We start from the raw sequence: 17,777 nt of genomic DNA, 5'->3' as shown, positions 1-17,777 counted from the left end.
TGTCTATCTGTGTTGGCCCTGCGATGAGATGGCGACTTGTCCAGGGTGTACCCCGCCTTCCGCCCGATTGTAGCTGAGATAGGCGCCAGCGCCCCCCGCGACCCCAAAAAGGGAATAAGCGGTAGAAAATGGATGGATGGATAATAATTATGAGAGACAAACGTGCCCGACCTGTAGGAGGCCACGGGGAAGAGCCAGGAGACGTTGGAAAGACTCTCTCCCGGCTGGCCTGGGAACACCTCGGGATCTCCCAGGATCCCCCGGGAGGAGCTGGGTGAAGTGGCTGGAGAGAGGGAAGTCTGGGCCTCCCTGCTTAGGCTGCGGCCCCCGCGACCCAACCTCGGATAAGCGGAAGAAGATGGATGGGTGGATAATAATTATGAACCATAGGGAGAATTCCCAAAAAAGTGCAGTTTCCCTTTAAGATTAGTGGAAAGATCAAATTGAATCAACTATAAAACACAAGACAAAGATATATTGAGCTTGTCTGATGGTGCATAAAGAAATAATAAAATGGGTGTAACACTGCATGAGAGTGTTAGTCATCCAACCAACAGGCCAAAAAACATGACGCTAGCAGTGTCTGATTACTGTCTGAACTACATTTTGGGGCCAAAGGTACTCATCACTCCATCATTCTTAAAATGGAAACCTATAAATTGACGTTGTGTTGCTTAGAATAGAATAGAAAGTACTTTATTTATCGCTGGGGGAAATTCAGCTTATTGTTGCAGGGTGCAGGTAAACTGTTGTTATCAATCCAATCCTATAATAAGTGCTGACTAATTAACTGTACATACAATCCCCATTAGAAAACTGCAGAGAGTTAAATACCAATTCAAAGAAGATCAACTTGTGTCTTTTGGTTTTTACTTAGTTGGAAAGAACGAAGGGAACTTCTTAACAAGGTATGAACTATTGACAAAAAGTGTTTGTTAAACTATGAAAAATAATACTTAATTGTTACTGGTCATATTGAGCAGAATAATGGTGTCATGAGAAGTTCCCAAAGTGTCGTTCCATTTCCTATCACTGACCATGTTTTTCTTATGTCCACCACAATCTATTCTATTCATAATCTATAATTAGTGCACTCACGCATCAATTGCTTCAAAACAAAATTAATACAATTTCATACAAACCACCAAATTGACAGCATAATATACCATACTTGCCAACCTTGAGACCTCCGATTTCGGGAGGTGGGCGGTCGGGGGGTGGAGGGGTTCAGGTCAGGGGTGGGGCGTAGGCGTGGTTGGGGGCGTGGGGCGTGGTTAAGAGGGGTGGCGTATAATTCCCCAACTCGAGTATTTCATATATATGTCATATATATATGTAGGTGTGGGAAAAATCACAAGACTACTTCATCTCTACAGAACTGTTTCATGAGGGGTTCCCTCAATCATCATCATCAGTGTTGTTGTTTTATTTTAGTAACCAGCAAGCACAGTACAGTTAGTAGAACAACTTTGTTTTTATTACTGTGTATTTGATAGGTGAAGTCGGTAATTCAACTATTTCTTTTATTTATATATATAATAAAATAAATATACATAGCTAGAATTCACTGAAAGTCAAGTATTTCATACATATATATATATATATATATGACATATGTCTTGATTGGATTATCCAGAGAATAGTGCTCGATACCGTGGTAGAGCGCAATATGTAGGTGTGGGAAAAATCACAAGACTACTTCATGAGGGGTTCCCTCAATCATCAGATGATTGAGGGAACCCCTCATGAAACAGTTCTGTAGAGATGAAGTAGTCTTGTGATTTTTCCCACACCTACATATTGCGCTCTACCACGGTATCGAGCACTATTCTCTGGATAATCCAATCAAGACATATGTCATATATATATATATATATATATATATATATATATATATATATATATATATATATATATATGTATGAAATACTAGACTTTCAGTGAATTCTAGCTATGTATATTTATTTTATTATATATATAAATAAAAGAAATAGTTGAATTACCGACTGCACCTATCAAATACACAGTAATAAAAACACAGTTGTTCTACTAACTGTAATGTGCTTGCTGGTTACTAAAATAAAACAACAACACTTACCTTTCACTATTTGAGTAACCTTTGTTCTGCCATTTGCGTATTGGCGAGCGATCTCCGAATCCGGGAACATCCTTCACGGATTTGTTGTGGACATCTGCAAATGAGAACGGGATGTTTTTTTCCAGTCATCTTTGTCTCAGCATAAGATACACCATCGGGTCTCCATTTTGCGAGGTGGGCCACAATACTGGGTTGTGAACGATGCTGCGCTGCGGACGCTTTGTGCTTTGCTGACTGACCGTTCATGGCTGAGTTTATCCGTTCAGCCGCCGTGTTCAATGGAGAAGTCTGTTCTACAAAATTTACAGGCAACATACCTCTTCCCCTTCGAACTCTCCTGGATAAACTGAAATTCTTGTTTCCAATTGTTCTGGAACTTGCAAGCGTATTTCTTCATTGTGCTCGTCGACGGTGTAATATATTGGGTTGGAGTCAATAACCAGGCGAAGTGATGAAGTCACTTCTCTTTACTGTGGGCTTCAGAACAGACTCCCTGATGCATGTTCCTTGACTGCACTTAAATGTAGAATATGTTTACATTCTATTTTATGTACAGTAGATGGCAGTATTTTCCTGTTTAAGAGGGTCACAACATTGAGTCAGGTCTGCATAGAGCTGGAGGGGGCGTGGCCTCCAGTTCCGCCTGAATTTCGGGAGATTTTCGGAGAAAATTGGTCGCGGGAGGTTTTCGGGAGAGGCGCTGAATTTCGGGAGTCTCCCGGAAAATCCGGGAGGGTTGGCAAGTATGTAATATACAGCCTGATAGAGTGTGCTATATTGTTCACTGTAGATTCTGGAGGCAATCTAACTGGGTTTTAGAATGTGCCGATCAAATGACCTCAGGTCAGTCTCGGAAGATTTTCCTTTAAAAGTACGTGATCGCCATTACCGATTATTGCCATTAAATGCCGATGACAAAACACTGTATTTTATTTTGGTCAAATGACTGACAATCAGCGAGCAGCTAATTACTTGTCTCCATACATAGTATGGAAATGCTCCCTTAAGCCAGTAATAATTATCTTAACTGCTGGCCCCAGTATGGATTGGACTCTCACACTATCAACTAGATCCACTCGACATACATTTCACCGGGCGCCCGGGGTGGTGGTGGGGGGTGTTCCCATATTGGCAGTCCCCTCCAAAGTTCTCATTGTATCCCATTGAGTTGAGTTTTTTCTTGCCCTGTTGTGGCATTTGCAGCCCTTTGAGACTCTTGTGAATAAAGGCCTACTGAAATGAGATTTTCTTATTTAAACGGAGATAGCAGGTCCATTTTATGTGTCATACTTGATCATTTCGGGATATTGCCGAATTTTTGCTGGAAGGATTTAGTAGAGAACATCGACGATAAAGTTCACAACTTTTGGTCGCTAATAAAAAAGCCTTGCCTGTACCGGAAGTAGCAGACGATGTGCGCGTGACGTCACGGGTTGTGGAGCTCCTCACATCCTCTCATTGTTTACAATCATGGCCACCAACAGCTAGAGCGATTCGGACTGAGAAAGCGACAATTTCCCCGTTAATTTGAGCAAGGATGAAAGATTTGTGAATGAGGAAAATGAGAGTGAAGGACTAGGAAAAAAAAAAAAGACGAGGACAGTGGGAGCGATTCAGATGTTTTTAGACACATTTACTAGGAAATTCTGGAAAATCCCTTATCTGCTTATTGTGTTACTAGTGTTTTAGTGAGATTATATGGTCGTACCTGAAAGTCGGAGGGGTGTGGCCACGGGTGTTGTGACCGCCAGTGTCTTCGATGGAAGCCACGTTTCTCGACGAGGCAAGGCAGCCAGGCTGAGATTTTTTCCCCCCTCCTCCACGGTGTAAGCATCTGACGGTCGGGGGCAGCCGTTGAGCGGAAGCATGAGTGCGCAGCTGCAGAAGGCGAGGCACGACGCAAGCTCTCCGCTCATAACTACGGTAAGAGCCGACCTAATACCACCATTTTCTCACCGAAACCTGCCGGTTGACATGTGGTAGGGAACCATGTTCGCTTGACCGCTCTGTTCCATAGTAAAGCTTCACCATCAGCTTTTGGGAATGGAAACAAGGAAACACCGGTTGTGTTTGTGTTGCTAAAGGCGGCCGCAATACACCGCTTCCCACCTACATCTTTCTTATTTGACGTCTCCATTATTAATTGAACAAATTGCAAAAGATTCAGCAACACAGATGTCCAGAATACTGTGTAGTTATGCGATTAAAGCAGACAACTTATAGCTGGGATCGGTGCTGGATCAAAATGTCCGCTACAATCCGTGACGTCACGTGCACGCGTCATCATACCGCGACGTTTTCAACAGGATACTTCGCGCGAAATTTAAAATTTTCAATTTAGTGAACTAAAAAGGCCGTATTGGCATGTGTTGCAATGTTAATATTTCATCATTGTTATATAAACTATCAGACTGCGTGGTGGGTATTAGTGCGTTTCAGTGGGCCTTTAAGGGATGTATAAATAAACTCTGATTGTTTGATTGATTTATTGATTGATTGAAACTGCTTAGTAGCTTAACTATTATTTTTAAAAGGAGGACAAGGCTGAACATTTGACACACCAAGAGCCAGGATCGGGCATGCTAACAGATAAGCTAACCGCTAAGCTAGCTTGAAACAACATAAGAAATAAGTGCTTAGTAATGTTTAATAAGTGTCGATTGAACAATTTTACAACAGAAAGTAAGCATTTATTAACATGAAATGCACAAGTAGATTAATAAGAATCTAGACTGAGAGGATATAACAGATATTAACTGTTGGTGTGTTAGCATGCATTTAGTACAACACACGTAAAAGGAAACCAAATCGATCCATGAGTTGGTGGAGTCTTTACCATGGGTAGTATCAGTATATGATCGATACTAAAGTGACACAGGAAGACTTTGAGGGCAAAAACAAAGGATTTTAATTATTAGTTTTAGCTTTTGCTTTTTTTTTTTGTTACTGTGTACTATTGACTGTGTTTTGATCAAACACTTGTATTAATAAAAGATAATACTAATTTAAATATTGTGTTGATATTGTTAAACTGTCAATAGCACTCATCATAATTAAATTGAAACATTTTTAGTTAATACATGTGATTGGTATCAGTATTGGTATCGACAAATCTCACTCATGGATGATTAGTATCGGTGTTGTCAGCAAAAAATCCTGATCAAAACATGGATTTCAGAGGGTTTAAAGTGAAAAAATGTTTCTCATCTCTTTGTGTTTCAGCTTGGCCGGACTGAAACAGCTGTTAATAACCTGAACCCAGTTTTTGGAGTGAAGTTCCAGGTGGACTACCACTTTGAAGAGGTCCAGAAGCTTCGCTTTGCTTTGTTTGATGAAGACAAGTGTGCCACACAACTCTACGAACACGATTTCTTGGGAGAATACATTTGCACGCTTGGAGTGGTATGGAATCGTCTTAATTTTTTCCTAAATGTCTGACATATAATTATTTCATATAGCATTATGTAATTGTACTTGTGGTGAGCTGTTTGTTTTGGACCCCCATGTAGATGTGAGTCGGTAGATGACTGCACAGATTATTCGACCGAAGATTCAAGTGAAACAAAAACAGCAAATAACAGTTCTTTGAATTATTGACCAAAAATACGTAACAGATTAAATACATAACACAAGGTGTCAGTAAATGCTAAGAAAAAGTTAATAAATATTACAAATACTGAAAAAAAAGAAGAAAATACAAGAAACTGTATCCACAAGTGTAGCAAGGCATAAGACCTTCAAAACTAAGAAAGCGAACAGGAAGAAAAGGCCAGAAAAGAACAGATGAATGAAAATGATTAGATTAGATTAGATAGTACGTTATTTATTCCGTCAGGAGAGTTCCTTCAGGAAAATTACAATTTTCAGCACAATCCCATTCAAGATCAGACAAACAATACAGGGAGACAGAACAGGATCGCTGACGGGTCTGCCGGCTTCCAGCGCCCCTTACAAAAAAAGACTACATACAGGTAAACAAGGGGGGGGGGGGGGTGGGTAGAAGATTAAAATAAAATAAATAAATAAAAAATCGGTCTTAGCCTAGGCCCTGGAGTGGGGGTGCAGACTGAGGCCAAGGGAAAAGAACAACTCATAGCCATAGTACACATCCCTCTTACATGTGTGTAAGAGGGAAACATCAAACCTCAAAGAACACAGAGGACATTAAAGACATTAAAGCAGCAGATACAAGCAGACACTTCTACATACAGCTATGAATAAAAAGTAAAATAAACATATACACTGTGGTGGCCTCTGCCGTGTTCCACGCCATCGTCTGCTGGGGTGGAGGGAGCATGGCCAGAGACAGAAGCAGACCCAACAAGGCAACCAAGACAGCCGACTCCACTCTCGACCAGTGTCCAGTCCGCATGGATGAGCGAGGATACGTCCAAGGTGACTGAGGTGTCCGACACCTGCTCACCCAGTCTAGACACAGCGAAGCCTCTCTGTCCCAGTAGCTCAGTGCTAGCTCCGCAGTCCTGTCCCCTCATCCGCATCTCCTCCAGTCCCTCCAAACTCTGCAGTCCTGTCCCCTCATCCGCATCTCCTCCAGTCCCTCCAAACAGACTCCGGTGTAGCAGAGACCCTGCAGCTGGTCTCCATGGCCAAAAGGCTCCCGGGAGGCAGATCCAGAAGTCCACAAAAAAAGCACCACAGAGGTCACGAAAGTGCCACCCACCCCTTGTCACACAGTCTCAAAGGGTCCCGGACCAAAATGCAAAAAAATATAATAAGACATGAAAACAAGAGGGAAACACAAAAGGATGACACAAGAGCACAGAGCTCCTGCCTACAGCAGCCACTACAGCAGCGCCATATTGGAAATGAGCCAACAACTGTAAACCAAGAGAGTATACAAAATATGCATAGTGTAAAAGCTGTGATGAGGAATGGTGAAATGCTGAAGTCGTGGCACAGAGATAAAGCAAAGTAATCTGGCATCCACTGGTGTGGGTGCTGGACTTTTAAAAGGCACTAATTGCTATTTGCGTTCACCCGCCTTGCCGCTATGCTGCCAGCTCCACACCAACCAACCTGAAAGTAATAAAGAACACGGAACCAGCAGGGCAGAAACAGTTAGTAACAAAATAAAAAACATGAACGGAAATATGGACCATAAAAATGTCAAATAAAAATATCCAGATTCTGGAGGAAAAAAGAGTGAGGGAAGTCATCTATGTCCAGGTTGAAAAACCATCCCTCAACAGAGGAGGTCTCCCACATTCAACACTGTCCTTTCAACCATTCCTAAAAGACTCTGTATTTTAGCCACCAACAAATAACAGGAGTTAGAAAGGTGACCAGAATGCCATTTGTTTACAACTGAATGGAATGCTAACATGGTTTATTCCGACTATTTTGTACTGGTAGTAATTGATCCACAGCAATTGTTCAGCCACACAATACCTCACTGCTAACGAGAGGAAATGGCACTTAAACAACTGTCATTGGCTTTGACGGTTAGGATCGCTCATTTGCATCAAAGAAGTTGTTTTTCTCACTATGACAGGGCCAAGGGGACGGCGTGGCGAAGTTAGTAGAGTGGCTGTGCCAGCAATCTGAGGGTTACTGGTTCAATCCCCACCTTCTACCATCCTAGTCATGTCCGTTGTGTCCTTGGGCAAGACACTTTACCCTTGCTCCTGATGGGCCCTGGTGAGCGCCTTGCATGGCAGCTCCCACCGTCTGTGTGTGAATGTGTGTGTGAATGGGCGACTGTGGAACTACTGTCAAAGCGCATTGGGCTCTTTAAAAAGGGGTAGAAAAGCGCTATACAAGTACAACCCATTTACCATTTACTAAGTACACCTTCCTGGTTTTGGAGTATACATATTTGGGGTTTTGGCACCAGCCGCTAAACTAGATCTGACCAATCTAAGTCTACGAGCACAAACTGATGAAGCCTACTTGGATGAGCGGCGAAACGTCTTCTAAGACAAATCAAACCGTCCAGTTGCGATTGATTGAATGCCCTGAGATGACAATGACCTGGATGAACCAGAACGTTCATAGACATGGATCATAAAAGTGTTTTGGTTTTTAACAAGGGTTGACTAGTTATGGTTTAACATGTTTATCATATCTGTGTTATGACATCTAACACCAGTTAAGTTTTTTTTCTGGCGTAGTGACACATCGCTTTGCTTACACTGCTCTTCCGATCCTGTTCTGTCTCCCTGTAATGTTTTTCTGATCTTGAATGGGATTGTGCTGAAAATTTTAATTTTCCTGAAGGAACTTTCCTGAAGAAATAAATAAAGTACTATCCATCTATCTATCTATCTATCCATCTATCTATCTATCTATCTATCTATCTATCTATCTATCTATCTATCTATCTATCTATCTATCTATCTATCTATCTATCTATCTGTCTGTCTGTCTGCCTGTCTGTCCGTCCGTCCGTCCGTCCGTCCGTCCGTCCGTCCGTCCGTCCGTCCGTCCGTCCGTCCGTCCGTCCGTCCGTCCGTCCGTCCGTCCGTCCGTCCGTCCGTCCGTCCATCCATCCATCCATCCATCTATCTATCTATCTATCTATCTATCTATCTATCTAATAGCGAGTAGCCAGCTACTGGCTGGTTGAGCTGCTAATGACGTTGGTTCCCACTGCCATCGAATAAGAAGGGAGAAGTCTTTGATTTTGTATAAGGTTACAAATCATGCATCTCCCCTTTATAGTAAAAGGTTGTGGTACCTAGCCAGGAAGTTGGTCGACTTTAAGAACCCACACGCTACCAACTGGATACTATTTGGCGCTCAACAAATGGAACGTAGCATAGGACCATTGCAACATCACAATGAATATTTTTTTTTTATCTACAGAGTGAGATATGTTCAACATTTTGATCTAAATAAAACATCCATCAGTTGGCATCTCTTTAGAGTGGACATTCTAAGTTACTGTTTCATGTTCCTTTGTGTGAAATTAATATCTAGGAGAAAAAAAATCAATATCTGGGGGAAAAAAAACTACCGTATTTTTCGGACTATAAGTCGCAGTTTTTGTCATAGTTTGGCCGGAGGTGCGACTTATACTCAGGAGCGACTTATGTGTGAAATTATTAACACATTACCGTAAAATATCAAATAATATTATTTAGCTCATTCACGTAAGAGACTGGACATATAAGATTTCATGGGATTTAGCGATTAGGAGTGACAGATTGTTTGGTAAACGTATAGCATGTTCTATATTTTATAGTTATTTGAATGACTCTTACCATAATATGTTACGTTAACATACCAGGCACCTTCTCAGTTGGTTATTTATGCGTCATACAACGTACACTTATTCAGCCTGTTGTTCACTATTCTTTATTTATTTTAAATTTCCTTTCAAATGTCTATTCTTGGTGTTGGGTTTTATCAAATACATTTCCCCCAAAAATGTGACGTATATATGTTTTTTTTCCTTCTTTATTATGCATTTTCGGCAGGTGCAACTTATACTCCGGAGCGACTTATACTCCGAAAAATACGGTATTTGTATTGCTCATAATAAGCAAATACTGTACATATTGCACTTTATCATCAATGTGCATGTTATTACATCACATACGTACTTACAGCATGTACATAAAACGCTGCTGTTTTTTTTTTTTGATGGCTCTATAGACGGAATAGATTGTATCCTCATTGCCTTACTAGCAGCTTTTCAAAATGTAGAATTCAAAAATAAAGGGAAAGATATGTGTAAGGATTGTGCATGATGGGCAAAATTCCCCCAAAATAGTGTAGTTCCCCTTTGACAGAATAGTCGTTTAAATATTTCAAGAATATAGATAAAATCCTAAGTAATACATTCATCATTATGAAATATAATTCACAACAAATGATCCAAACAGAACACAAGAAAAACATCAACAATATTTTACACTGCTTCATTTCGCCGTTTAAGTGTGTTACAAATAAAACACCATTTCGGCGATATTGGATGACCGTTACAATGGTGGTTAAATCAACATGCAAGAGTCGTGTATTAATTGAACTGGACAAAGTTACTTACGAGACGTTCTTTGCACAAAATTAGGTTCAAACACTTCGAGACAGGTGGTTAATTCTGCATTTTTTTAAGGTGCAGTACAAGCAACATTTTAATTGTTATACTCATCGGTGTCTGTGCAGGTGAAAAACTAACATTAAACATCAGGACAGTTGATTCGGCACTATACCTAATTTTTGCTTTATTTCAGTACTACTAAATGATTAGGTACTCACCAAAATGAGGCACCACTATCTATTTTCGGTCTGGTTACTAGAAATTATTGTAAAGTGTTCTGGTTCTTACCACACTCTCTATGAAAGTACAACCTGTCTGGTTTATCCTTTTTCTTTTTTCACTAGATTGTGTCCAATAAGAAACTTCACAGACCATTGGTCTTGGCTAACGGGAAACCAGCTGGCAAAGGATCCATCACAGTATGAACCTGTCCTTTCTTTTCAATGTACTTTTACCATCCCCTTGGAAATGAAGATGATGTGCTGTTATGTTATTCATTGCCGGTACGGCTTCTGCTTACAGTATGCTTTTCTGTCATGTTTTGATAGATAACAGCCCAGGAGCTGTCTGACAACAGAATCATCACTTTGACCCTGAGTGGGCGGAAACTGGACAAGAAGGTACAGTAGGTGGTGTTGCTCTATCCAATGCAAACCTGTTCATATTTGGAGTGTAATAGGACACATAGTAGTTGAGTGCAGTTAGTCAATGTTTTCATACAGGCAATTCCTTCACAATCTTACATCGATATTGAAGGTTCTTTTCATGGGTGAGAAGCAACACATGAATTGGAATTTGAAATGTTGCTGATGTGAAGAGTACAGTACCTCGCTTACGAGTTTAATTGGTTCATACTGCAGGCCAAAGGGGACCAAATCTGATTTTTTTGTGGCCTCAACGTCACTTGCATGCGCAGTACGATAAAGTGAAATGAAGGAAGTTGACCGGATTCCGTAAATGAACAAAGATAAAAGTAAAATAAAAGTTGCACTTTTAAACAATAAAAAAAAAAAAAATATATATATATATATATACATTTGTATATGTATATATATACATATTCGAGACAAGCAAGATGAGGTGGTTCGGACTTCTGCTCAGGATGCCATCCGAACGCCTCCCGAGGGTGGTGTTTGGGGCACGTCCGACCAGCAGGAGGCCAAGGGGAGACCCAGGACACGTCGGGAAGACTATTTCTCCCGGCTGGCCTGGGAACGCCTTGGGATACCCCTGGGAGGAGCTGGACAAAGTGGCTGGGGAGAGGGAAGTCTGGGCTTCTCTGCTTAGGCTAATGCCCTCGCGACCCGACCTCGGATAAGCAGAAGAAAATAGATGGACGGATGGACGACTAATTGACTATTGATGCATATAAAATGCTCACCCTCCAGTTTAGTAGTTCAGCTTTGCATGTGCTATCAAGTTTGCACCTGTTTTGATAGACACAAACCTTTAGTAGATCAGGCCCATAGTGTGTTCTTACGTGGCAAGCAAGCACTGTAACCAGTCTTGCATGTCTGGATCAAAATTATGTTTTTAACTAACTTATGGGAGCATGTTGTCAACCACACACTGTCATGACACAGAAGGTCGTAAAAACATTCCCACCTAAAAAGTTAAGAACTAGAAATTGTAACACCAACAGAATTGTGAACACTGAGAAAAGTTGTGTTTTTTTGACAGACCGATCGTGGTCAGAGTGGCGAGCAGCAAGTGGATGATATCAGATAATTTTGATTGGGCGATTTGTGCTGTGGAATCATTTCGATTCTCTTTCTTCTTTCGAATAAGATTTATTCCACTAATATTTCAGCCGTTCTAGACAAGCTTCACAAATGGTTCTTGGATGGACTTAAGCAATTGAGGAAGTGTGCTGTTAAAGTGCATCATTGCAAAAAATAAAAAATACACGTATAAGCTTTCACACAGAACATTTGTGAAGCATATAAAAGAATGCATTCACTATTTGCATGTTGGTTGCAATGGTGTGTTTTGACTAGTGCTTCAGTCTTGAAATTAGAAAATACATATTCCTTCATAAATGGACGTCAGCGGCTTTTGCATTTGTTCTTTGCAGGACTTCTTTGGGAAGTCAGACCCCTATCTGGAGTTTCACAAACAAGGAGAAGACGAAAAATGGATGTTGGTTCATAGGACAGAGGTGACTCGTGGTTACATTCTGGAAACTTCTCAAAACATTGATTTCATTGTTGTAACATTTTTTTAATATACCTATTTTCAGCATAGATACTATTGTAGGAAATGCCACACAGCAGAAATTATCCAATATTCTGGTATGATTTCATTCATTATCAGCTGTTTGTTTGTCTGCTCCCAGGTCATAAAGAACACCCTGGATCCTTCTTGGAAATCCTTTACAGTGCCTCTTGTTTCTCTCTGTAATGGAGATGTGGACAGAAACATCAAGGTTAGTTTCATGTCTCACAGAGTCATGTGGAGTTCTTCATTGAACGCTTCTCTCAAAATTGTTATTTCACATCACACTTATTTACAATTAGTATGAAGAAATGGACTTGAGAAAAGTTTAGTTAAAATGTTTACAGCTGCAATTGCAATTATGTTTGTAAGCTGCATTTATTTAAAAAATGTAACATTTTCAGTTGACAACCAATTTGTTTACAGCACCAAATTGATTGAACTATTTCAATTATTTTTGTTTTGTTTTGTGAATACTTGCTCAAATGCAAACGTATGTGACATACCAGTAGATTCATTGTGTTTTGTTGCATTCCGCAACGCACAACATCAACAACAACAAGAGCACATCATAACAACTTTTAAAGAAGATGCTAATATCAACATACTATACATGTGTGTTTTACATAATAACAGGTCTTGTGTTATGACTATGATAATGATGGCGGCCATGACTTCATTGGAGAATTTCAGACTACAGTGGCTAAGTTGAGTGAAGCGCAGAACTCAGTGGAGGTAATTATTGTATTCATTTATTTTTCACAGCTCATTGAATTTAATAACCACACACAAACAAGCATTTTAGTGTCACAAGGGTGCCTGACCATTTAATACTTAGTATGTGCCATGAAATATTTGTCATCCAATTGTAAATGTTACTGGGAGACTAATGCAACAAAAAACATTCCTCCTATTAGTTTTATTCAGGACTTAAGCAGCAGTGTTTTGAACCAGCTGTAGGGTTATGTATGTTATGTATGTGCAAAGGAAATTAACAGTCTAATACAGGGGTACCCAAACTTTTTAACTCAGGGGCCACATTTCTACCAACTTGTCTCTGCATTTCTTTCCAGCATTTGGGCTTTAAAACCTTTATAAGTGCCATCATTTTATGATATAACTATTTATGGGCGCAAATTTCTTGACGTTGCGGCCTAGTTTTATTTGTATTGTAAAATTTGCTGCTAATCAGTGATAACTGGAATGAAACACAGTACATGATAAGTCTATGTTGTGCTTGCGCATGAGGAATCCTCATGGGCATTTTGGATTATTTTGATACATTATATGTATTATTTTTCTTATATGTGGAAGTTTTCATAAGAAGTGACACAGTGACATCACATAACATAAACTACTAACTAAACTAAAATATTAGCTTGAAATAGTGACGATTTTAATTTAGTAAAAATAATAGATTCAACTTTTCGAAGTATCAAGTTGACAACACTCTTTACCCAAGTCATGATCCAATTTCTGAGTGGTTGTGACATATTGAAAATTATATTACTGTATCTATTGATCTAAATATGATTATTTGCTGACTGTTAATTGTCAGGATTTGCAGAAACCTCCATTAAATTCCCCAGTATCCAGAGATACCATCTGTTGGTTCTAATCCAGTGGTTCTTAACCTGGGTTCGATAGAACCCTAGGGGTTCGGTGAGTCAGCCTCTGGGGTTCGGCGTAGCCTCCGCCACGGAAGTATAGACAAATCCGAATTATTGTGTAAATAAAAACTTCTCCCTGTCGGCGTATTATGGATACCCCCAAAAAATGTTCCCTCTAATTTTACATCTGATTTGCAGGTTTTTTGATTGATTGATTGAAACTTCTACTAGCAGATTGCAGAGGAAGAGAATACATTATATGAAACAGTACAGTTTACACAGTACAGTACATATTCTGTACAATTGACCACTAAATGGTAACACCGGAATAGGTTTTTCAACTTGTTTAAGTCAGGGTCCATGTTAATCAATTCATGGTAATGTGTGTAAGGTGTGTAATTTGTTGTAAAATTATGCACTGTGTTGGTTTTGTTCTGTGAACAAGGTGCTGTTCATGCACGGTTCATTTTGTGCACCAATAAAAAAAACATAAGTTTTTCTTGAATTTGAAAAACAATATATATATATTTTTCACTAAAGAAGGGTTGGGTGAATGCGCATATGAAACTGGTGGGGTTTGGTACCTCCAACAAGGTTAAGAACCACTGTTCTAATCGAACCCACCACTTCTATTTTTTCCCTTTCTCACGTTTGTTATTAAAGCTGCTGATTGTAGGTCAAGAGGTGCTTCCTGTTCTCTCTCCTGTTCAGCTAGCGAGCTCACTGCGCACATAATTACAGAAGAATATCCTCCATCTGTCTCAGTATCTGCTGCACCGTATGTGCCCACTGCCTGCCTTTGTTTTTTTGTGGCTTTCGTTCCTCCTTTGCATCTATAAGGTGTCCACATAAAATCTGTGAGGTTGTCTCACATGCAGGTCAGCTGGGCCAACTGCTTTTAGTTATGGAAGCAGTAAATAGAGCAAATGTGAGGCTATGTTGTGGTGCTCAGTAGAAATACAACTAAAAGTAGGCAAACCTTGAACCTTTTGTTTCTGTTTGGGACTGCACAGTAGCTTAGTGGTTAGCATGTTGATTGCACATTCAAAAGATTGATTGTTCAAATCTCTGTTTGGGTATTTCTGTATGGAGTTTGTATATTTTCTCAGGGTAGTTTGGCTTCTTCCCACATTCCCCCAAAAATATTTGATGTTTGGTTAATAGGTGACACTAAATTTCCATGACTACTTCAAAACTGATAGATATAGATTATACCTAATTTTTTAAATCAAAACATAAGGTCTTCACGGTGGCAGAGGGGTTAGTGCGTCTGCCTCACAATACGAAATCCAGGCTCGGGATCTTTCTGTGTGGAGTTTGCATGTTCTCCCCGTGAATGCGTGGGTTCCCTCCGGGTACTCCGGCTTCCTCCCACTTCCAAAGACATGCACCTGGGGATAGGTTGATTGGCAACACTAAATTGGCCCTAGTGTGTGAATGTGAGTGTGAATGTTGTCTGTCTATCTGTGTTGGCCCTGCGATGAGGTGGCGACTTGTCCAGGGTGTACCCTGCCTTCCGCCCGATTGTAGCTGAGATAGGCGCCAGCGCCCCCCGCGACCCCGAAAGGGAATAAGCGGTAGAAAATAGATGGATGGATGGATAATATAGTCCATTACCATTCTTAATTGAAGTATAGATGCATGTCAGTGGCGGGCCATTCACACCATTGTTGTATGTATTGTTGCATTTGAAGCAATGGTAATTTATATTCATTATCAATATTGCTATTTTCTATTGTTATTTTTATTGTTCTATTTGTAGTGCAATAATTTTCATTGTCATTTATGTGTTATAACTATCTACTTCATAGACTGATTTTTCATTATCATTTTTCATATTATATTTGAATATCGTAATCGTTGATGTAGTTCTGTTGTTTTTGTTTTTTATTGTTGTTGTCTCTCTGTCTTACTCCCCTATTCTCCTCGCAATTTCCGCTTTTGTCTTTTTTTCTTCTTCTTTCTATCCCCTCCTGCTACTGTGTAACTGCGCCAAACACTAATATGTCCTTTCTTTTTTTTCTCAGGGCGTTCAATCGTTGGCAACTGGACCGCTTGGTTTGTATTGGAAAACGTTTTGATTGATAAAACCAACTCGGATAAGCGGCGAAACATCTTCTAATACAAACCAAGCAGTCCAGTTGCCAACGATTGAACGCCTTGAGATGACAATGACCTGGATGAATGAGAACTTTCAGTCCATGAGAGGAATATCCCACATTTCTCTTTAGTAGAGGAATCCTGCCCAGCAGATATGTGCATCTATGTTAACAAAATGATTTGCCTGAAATGGCTTGAAAGACCATAGAAAAAAATCTAAATAAAAAAAACTGTTATAGTTGGCATTAAAAATTGGCATTTCCAGACTTCCCTGCTCTACCATCTCCTCTTTCATAGACACCATTGCCTGTGTTTCCTTGTGTTCTTTCAGCATTTCCTCAAGCATCTTAAGGAAAACTTCAGTAGAAGAGGACACAAAATAGAATTCTAGCAGCTTATCTTCTTTTTCTCAGTTTTTTTAGTCCTGGGTCTGCTTTTCTATCTCTGTCATTGTTTAACTCAGTCTTTCTCCCCTCGAGGGTGCTCCTCGAGCAATATTTTCAATGCATAGTTGCCTCTTTTCATTAATTATGCAAATGGTTAAAGATGCTTGTCACATTTTGAGGGTATTGTCTGGTTATTAGCAGGCACATGAGCACTGTCCAATGCTGTATATGTCGTCTTTGGAAACATGTTTTCCATCGTTGCTTGTGTTAGGCTCAACTACTTTATTTTGCTAAATATTCTATGGTCAAATTCAGTCAATACTACCTTTATATCCAACATGCTTGTGCTGCGTATCAGATTTTATTGACAAAAATGAGAACTGAAGTCATGAAAATCTAATATTTTCTTAGCCCCACCAGAATGAGCCTCAGGAGTGAAAAAAAAAAGTGTAATCCCGGTGTTATTAACGTTGAGTCTCTGGTTACCTCTTTTAATTGCTGTTGCTGCAAACACCTTCATTATATTATCACATACTCAAATTAAATGTGTCTCCAAATCTTTTCCAGGTGGAATTTGAATGCATCAACCCAAAAAAACAAAAGAAGAAGAAGAATTATAAGAATTCTGGAGTTATAATCTTGAAATCTTGTAAGGTAAGGAAGAACTTTATTGCATCAGGTGCCTGCCCACGATATGGATGTACCTCAGAGAAACAAGGGAGGTGAAGAAAAAAATAAAAGCAAACAATTTAAAATAAAATAAAATAAAACAGAATGTAATTGAGATAGGCGCCAGCGACTCCGAAAGGGAATAAGCGGTAGGAAATGGATGGATGGATGGATAATTGAATATGATGGAAATTTTAATGCAGACTCCCAGAGCGATCGTTCTGACATTCACAAAGTTAGAGTTAAAGTTAAAGTACCAATGATTGTCACACACATACTAGATGTGGCGAAATTATTCTCTGCATTTGACCAATCACCCTTGATCACCCCCTGGGAGGTGAGGGGAGCAGTGGGCAGCAGCGATGCCTCGCCCAGGAATCATTTATGGTGATTTAACCCCTAATTCCAACCCTTAATGCTGAGTGCCAAGCAGGGAGGTAATGGGTCCCATTTTTATAGTCTTTGGTATGACTCTGTCGGGATTTGAACTCACGACCTACCGATCTCAGGGCGGGACACTCTAACCACTAGACCACTGAGCATTGTGATGCAACCATACATTGAAATTATACATACAACATCTCACAAAAGTGAGTACACCTCTCACATGCCATGAACAGACTCGAGGGGTGTACTCATCCATCCATCCATTTTCTACCGCTTATTCCCTTTTGGATCCCAGGGGCCACTGGTGCCTA

The 17,777-nt window shown here is 40.0% G+C and overlaps 1 protein-coding gene across 1 annotated transcript in view; it reads left to right on the top strand.

The window, feature by feature from the left end:
- Positions 1–17,777, top strand: part of cpne2 (copine II) — an 81,278-nt gene that overhangs the window by 25,445 nt on the left and 38,056 nt on the right. The window contains exons 3-9 of the mRNA XM_061917434.1: positions 5,321–5,500; positions 10,445–10,519; positions 10,649–10,720; positions 12,175–12,258; positions 12,436–12,525; positions 12,951–13,049; positions 16,978–17,064. Of these exons, the coding sequence (XP_061773418.1) occupies positions 5,321–5,500; positions 10,445–10,519; positions 10,649–10,720; positions 12,175–12,258; positions 12,436–12,525; positions 12,951–13,049; positions 16,978–17,064 (687 nt within the window). The remainder of the gene's footprint in view (positions 1–5,320; positions 5,501–10,444; positions 10,520–10,648; positions 10,721–12,174; positions 12,259–12,435; positions 12,526–12,950; positions 13,050–16,977; positions 17,065–17,777) is intronic.

Source organism: Nerophis ophidion, linkage group LG12 (genome assembly GCF_033978795.1).
Source record: "Nerophis ophidion isolate RoL-2023_Sa linkage group LG12, RoL_Noph_v1.0, whole genome shotgun sequence".
NCBI lineage: Eukaryota > Metazoa > Chordata > Actinopteri > Syngnathiformes > Syngnathidae > Nerophis > Nerophis ophidion.
Note: the sequence above shows the minus strand (reverse complement) of the source record. Positions and strands in the feature narration are given on the sequence as shown.